Raw genomic sequence first — 5,586 nt, 5'->3', positions numbered from 1 at the left:
TTATAATTTATAAATAAAAGGTTGGATTGATAAATTTTAAATATTGCCGTGGTCGTACCAGTATATATAAATACTTTAATATAAAAAAAAAAAAAAAAAGACATGACATAATTTCATAACATAATATGAAAGAAATGGTTTGAGTAGTAGGTGACTTGTACTTATTGACGTGGGGTATCACATTAGCTATAAATAGAGTGCCTAATAATTTACTTTGTTACTTGAGCTCAACATAAAAAGAATAAACTGTTAGATATACCCACAAATTAATTTCTATAACTACCAAGTTTGTTGTTCCTAATTTCCACGACCCTTTCCTCAACTAGCCTAATTCATTTTCTTTCTTGACATCAAAATATTTGTCATACTATTATTTCAAGCATGGGTGTCACTACTTTTACCCAAGAGATCACCACCAAAGTCTCTCCCGCTAGGATGTTCAAGGCTTTGATCAAGGGCGGAGCCAGGAATTTTTGTTTGGGGGGCCAAGTTGCAACACTAATATATTTATCAAGACAACCCCATACACACACATAAATACACATGCTTTTTTTTTTTTATATACACAAACTTTTTTATTTGATAAGTTATATATATACACACACCCAACAAAAAAAGAGCTTAATATTTTCAATCAAAATTATGTTTGATGGCTATCTTTCATAAAATTAATAAAATACATTTTCACAATTTTCATAGTGAAATTCTTAAAAAGTTTCATTTTCTATAAAAATTATCAAATTTTATACTAATGTAAGTAAAATTATTCAATTGAACTAATGTAATTTTCAAAAACAAGAATGATCCAAAACTTGGAGAAACAAATTAGGCTCCAAACATATTTAAAACTATTTTGCTTTGACCCATTATGTGGCAATTAAAGAGACATTTCATGTGTAGTTTTAGTGACAATAATTTTTTAATGAGTTAATGACTTATTAATCGCCACATAACAGGTTGAAAAAGATAAATTCAAACATGTTTGGTGCCAAACTTTTTCAAATATTTAACAGATATAAAAGCACATTTTACAATAAAAAATAGAATTGAGAAAAATAAAGTTGTTTCTATAACTATTAGACCAGTTATTTTTTTTAAAGCATCATTGGACTAATTCAAATACTTAGGGGGGGGGCCAATTTTTATTTTCGTAGACTAAATTTTGAAAACATTAAAATAATTATATATATATTTAAAAAATTTTCAAAATTTTGGGGGGTCCATGCCCCCCCCCCTCTTCAAACATGGCTCCGCCCATGGCTTTGATCCTTGACATCCACCTCGTTCCCAAGATCATGCCTCAGTTCATCAAAAGCATTGAGTTCGTTGAAGGAGATGGAGGCGTTTGCAGCATTAAAAAGACCACTTTGGCTGAGGGTTGGTGAACTTTATTTTCACACTCATCAATAATATAGTTGTATAACTTGTATTACATTTTGGAATCCTCCCCCCCCCCCCCCCCCCCCCCCCCCCAAAAAAAATTTACATTTTTTTGTTGATAGGGACTTCTTTCAAATACTTGAAGCACAGGATTGATGCGCTTGATGCTGATAACTGTATGTGCAACTACACTTTGATTGAAGGAGATGTGTTGGGTGACAAGCTTGAGTCAATTTCTTATGAGTTTAAGTTTGAATCCGCTGGTGGGGGAAGTGTTTGCAAGATAACTAGCCATTACCAGACAAAGGGTGACTATAATGTTAAGGAAGAGGACATCAAGGAGGCAAAGGACAAGCATATGGAAGTGTACAAGATTGTAGAAGATCGAATACCTCTTGGCCAATCCTAATGTCTATGCTGAAGCTACATGTGCCTGTTAGTCACTGCCTAATTGAGTACATCCTTTGTTGCAAAAGTGAGGAATAAGTGAGATGTGTTGGCTTAATTTTGTTGTGGTTTTTGGCTTGATAATAAGAACCCTGCTAGAGTACTGCTAGTGCTACTGTGGTATAGTAACAATATATATAGCGTATAATTTGCTTGAGGTGTTTGATATGAATAAGCGAGGCATACTTGTAAATTTGATTAACATATATATAGAGAAAGGAAAAGAAGGGCTTGTAGTAAAGCCATCTAAGATTGTTAAGTTTTGATTTTTTTTTTTTCTCTTTAATTCAATTAATCCACTTCGAACTATTACACAAGGTTTACTACTCTTGAATAAATAAAGTAAGAAATTGTCAACTATAAAAAAGACCAATTTTTTTGTGTTCACACAACTTGCATATTTTTCAATCTGTGATAGGATTGCACTACTTAAAGAATTAGTATTGGGGGTGCAAAACCTCCAAATTACTATTTTAAACCATTAAACCACCAAAAACAAACATTACCCATATTGCTATTTCTAAAAAATTTGCAACCTAGCTACAATAATTTGTTACTTTTAGAAAATATTGTCATGGTTGGTAAACTTAAATCTCTCTCTCTCTGGGGTAGAAGCTAGAAGGTGGTGGTTGCAATTGGTGGATATTAACCTAGCATCAACTTCATTACAAAATGACCAAGTTCTTAGGATAGATTATTATTATTATTATTATTATTATTATTATTCATTCATTCATTCAAATTAGAAGCAAGTTATCTATCCCAAAAGGAGGAAAAGAGATTTAAAATAGAAAAAAGAAAAAAAAAAAGAAGCAAATTAAAATGTTTTAGGTGTCAACAGATGATCTTATGCCGGGACAATCTATGGATAATGTGCTGTAATAATTAAAATGAACAGTTGTTTAGTCTCATCTATTTTCACATAATTAATGTGACAAGGATGACTTTATACATATCTATATATAGAGGGTCTTGCAACCATGTCATTTTCTTAGACTCAACTATTTCCACATCACTCTCAAAAAAAAAACTATTTCCACATAATTAATGTGACAAGAACTTCTTTTATATGCAAGCGTTGTATGTTATTATTAAAGCATTTGAGTTTGTTTACCATGAGACTATGACTCCTATTCATATTGGATTTAAGATTTAGTGTCATTATGTACATCTCTGACTCTTATGCATTTCAGCATTTGTGCTTTTTATTTGATTTTTTCCCGCTATCATGCTTTTACTTCTGGCTCAACATCATAGGATTTGCATAAAAAAATACGTACTGAAGGCAGTGCTTATACATTATGCACTTAAAGAGTATGGATCGATTATATATTATAGGCTGCTGGGTATCTTGCCCATTAGGCATAGTGGCACGGTAAATAGGCTGGGCTTGTTCTTATATAATTTTCAGTTAGGGAAGCAAATTAAACAGGCTCTTCTAAATATACATGTTTAAGCTTCTTTTGTCACATACATATGTTACATCCGGCTTGCTCCTGCTTCCTTAAGATCCATCATATGCTCATTTGGATCGTTCAAATTTCCGGAAAATTCAATTGAGCATAAACAAAGAGATAAATAAAGTTTCATTGCGGACACCTCTGCAACCTTTGCTGTAATTATTATAGATAAATTTATTGTCTCATTTTTATGAAAGTCATGCTAAATATGGCCTGAGAAAAATCACAAGTTGGTGTGTATCACATTCCTCAAAATTTAACATCTTCAATCATGTTGTAACCAAATCAAACACCTGTGCTACCATTCCATTTATTTTGTAAGTCTTTTGTCAAAGGTTCACAGCCTAGAAGGACCAAGCTAAGTTACAACATAGGGTGTTGTTTAGGAATGATTTTTAAAAATTGTTCTAAAACTATATTTGAGATTGAAATCAAAGCTTGTTGTAATGATGTTTAAAAAAAAAAAATTGATTGAAGAAAAATTGTTTAAAAAAATTTGTATGTAATAATTAAAGAATACAACTTAAAAGCTCTTAAGAAAGTAGAGCTTTAACTATATAAGTTTGGCAGGCATGTCTAGTTTTGCTTTTGGACGTGTCACAAAAATAAAATGCTTTGATGAGGTTAAAACAATTTAATTGAAATTTTCAAAGTATTCCTTTAGTATTGTTGTAGGAACTAGGAAGAAGAATTTTAGTTGTGGAGATTCTGTTATAAAAGCTTTAATTGAAAAGAGCTTTGTTGTTTGGAGCATTTGGGGGAAATGCTTAGGACATTTGGCAATTTGAGTTTACAATGCTAAATTGCTTTAAAATGTTAAAATTGTATGGTATAACCAATTGCCAAAGAGCTTATATATGCAAGAAATTGACAATAAATGACATAATAATAAAGATTTATATTTTCATGCTTGAATCCAGTTAATTCTCTAAATGGATAATGTTTATTCAAATTTTTTTACAAATAGCTAAGAGAGTTCACATCCGGATTTTAAAAAATATATATATTCTACACTCTAAAAAACTACTTTATTTATTTTATTAACTCATTTAACAATACACTCAACATCTCACTCATTTAACAATATACCCAACATCTCATTTCTTCTTATCAAAAAAAAAAAAAAAAAATCTCATTTCTTATTTTTACATACAACATAATAAAATAATACAAAGTAAAAGAATGAGAGAGAAAATGGGGAGAATGAATGAGAGAGTTGAAGAGGAGAGAGAAGTAAGAATAAAAACGAATAAAAAATAAATAAAAACTTGCTACAATATTTTTGAACGACATAATAAACTTCAAATTCCACAATCATAGTCAACCTCAATTTAACAACCTTGTCTTTTGACATCACTCACCTATGATTAAATATATATAGCACTAGTAAAGCTTACATCAAACCACCCAATTCAAACCTAATTTTTTTTTTCTTTGAATTAACTCCCAAATAAGTCATTAATGCCCCCTACTCTCTATATTTATTTAAGAAGGCTTACTTAATTCCAAACCGTTCATCATCATACACAGGCTAATCAACCAAATCAAGAATGAATACATATGTAGCCATAGCTTTTGCGTGAACTAAATTCAAAATACCAGTTCTCCTCTCCTATGGACACACCCATCCTCACACCCAATTTTACAACTTGTTACCTTATGCGATAGCCAGTGGTGGATCTACATGGGCAAAAAGTGTCCCGCCACTCATAGTCGCACAAGTCAGCAGGTTGTGAAATTAGGTTTTTCTCTATAATTATTCACAAACGAGTATTGCTACAAATACTACAAGTTTTATTACATTGATCTTACAAACTGATATGTCACCAATCATAAAGAGACAATTCAAATATTCAATTACGAGGTTGTTGAAACCCACTAATCACATTCATTGACTCATCAGTTCGTAAGCTGTACGTAGTAAAACTTGTGTCACCTTTAGCATTTTCCTTCACAAAATATATACTCGTAAAAGAGTTCTACTACTTTCCTTAAAAAAAAAAAAAAAAGAAGATGAAGGTTTTACTACATACACAACATTTTGCATTAAAATTCATAGTCTCTCACAAACCCACCTCACTGGGACCCATTAAAATCGAACAAAATCCACCATTTCGGTAAAAAAAAATAAAAAAATAAAAAAAAAGTCACTTTTCCCTTAAAAAAACCCCAAACTTTGAGTTTGATTCGGTGTATAGTTCTGTGAATTGCACTTACCTAATTTTTTTTAATTAAAAAAATTACACTAGATTTTATAACCTAATAACATTTTCCAACAAATAACAGAAAAAAAAAATAT

At 30.9% G+C, this 5,586-nt stretch overlaps 1 protein-coding gene across 1 annotated transcript; it reads left to right on the top strand.

The window, feature by feature from the left end:
• Window positions 1-1,244: 1,244 nt before the first annotated feature.
• Window positions 1,245-2,086, top strand: LOC126703740 (major strawberry allergen Fra a 1-3-like). Its single transcript, XM_050402820.1, has 2 exons — window positions 1,245-1,377; window positions 1,503-2,086. The coding sequence occupies exons 1-2, from the start codon at window positions 1,245-1,247 to the stop codon at window positions 1,787-1,789; spliced, it is 420 nt and encodes a 139-aa protein (XP_050258777.1). The 3' UTR covers window positions 1,790-2,086.
• The last annotated feature ends 3,500 nt before the right edge of the window (window positions 2,087-5,586 follow it).

The sequence above is a fragment of the Quercus robur genome, chromosome 10 (genome assembly GCF_932294415.1).
Source record: "Quercus robur chromosome 10, dhQueRobu3.1, whole genome shotgun sequence".
NCBI lineage: Eukaryota > Viridiplantae > Streptophyta > Magnoliopsida > Fagales > Fagaceae > Quercus > Quercus robur.
The sequence above is the reverse complement of the archived record's forward strand: the minus strand, read 5'-3'. Positions and strand labels throughout refer to the sequence as shown.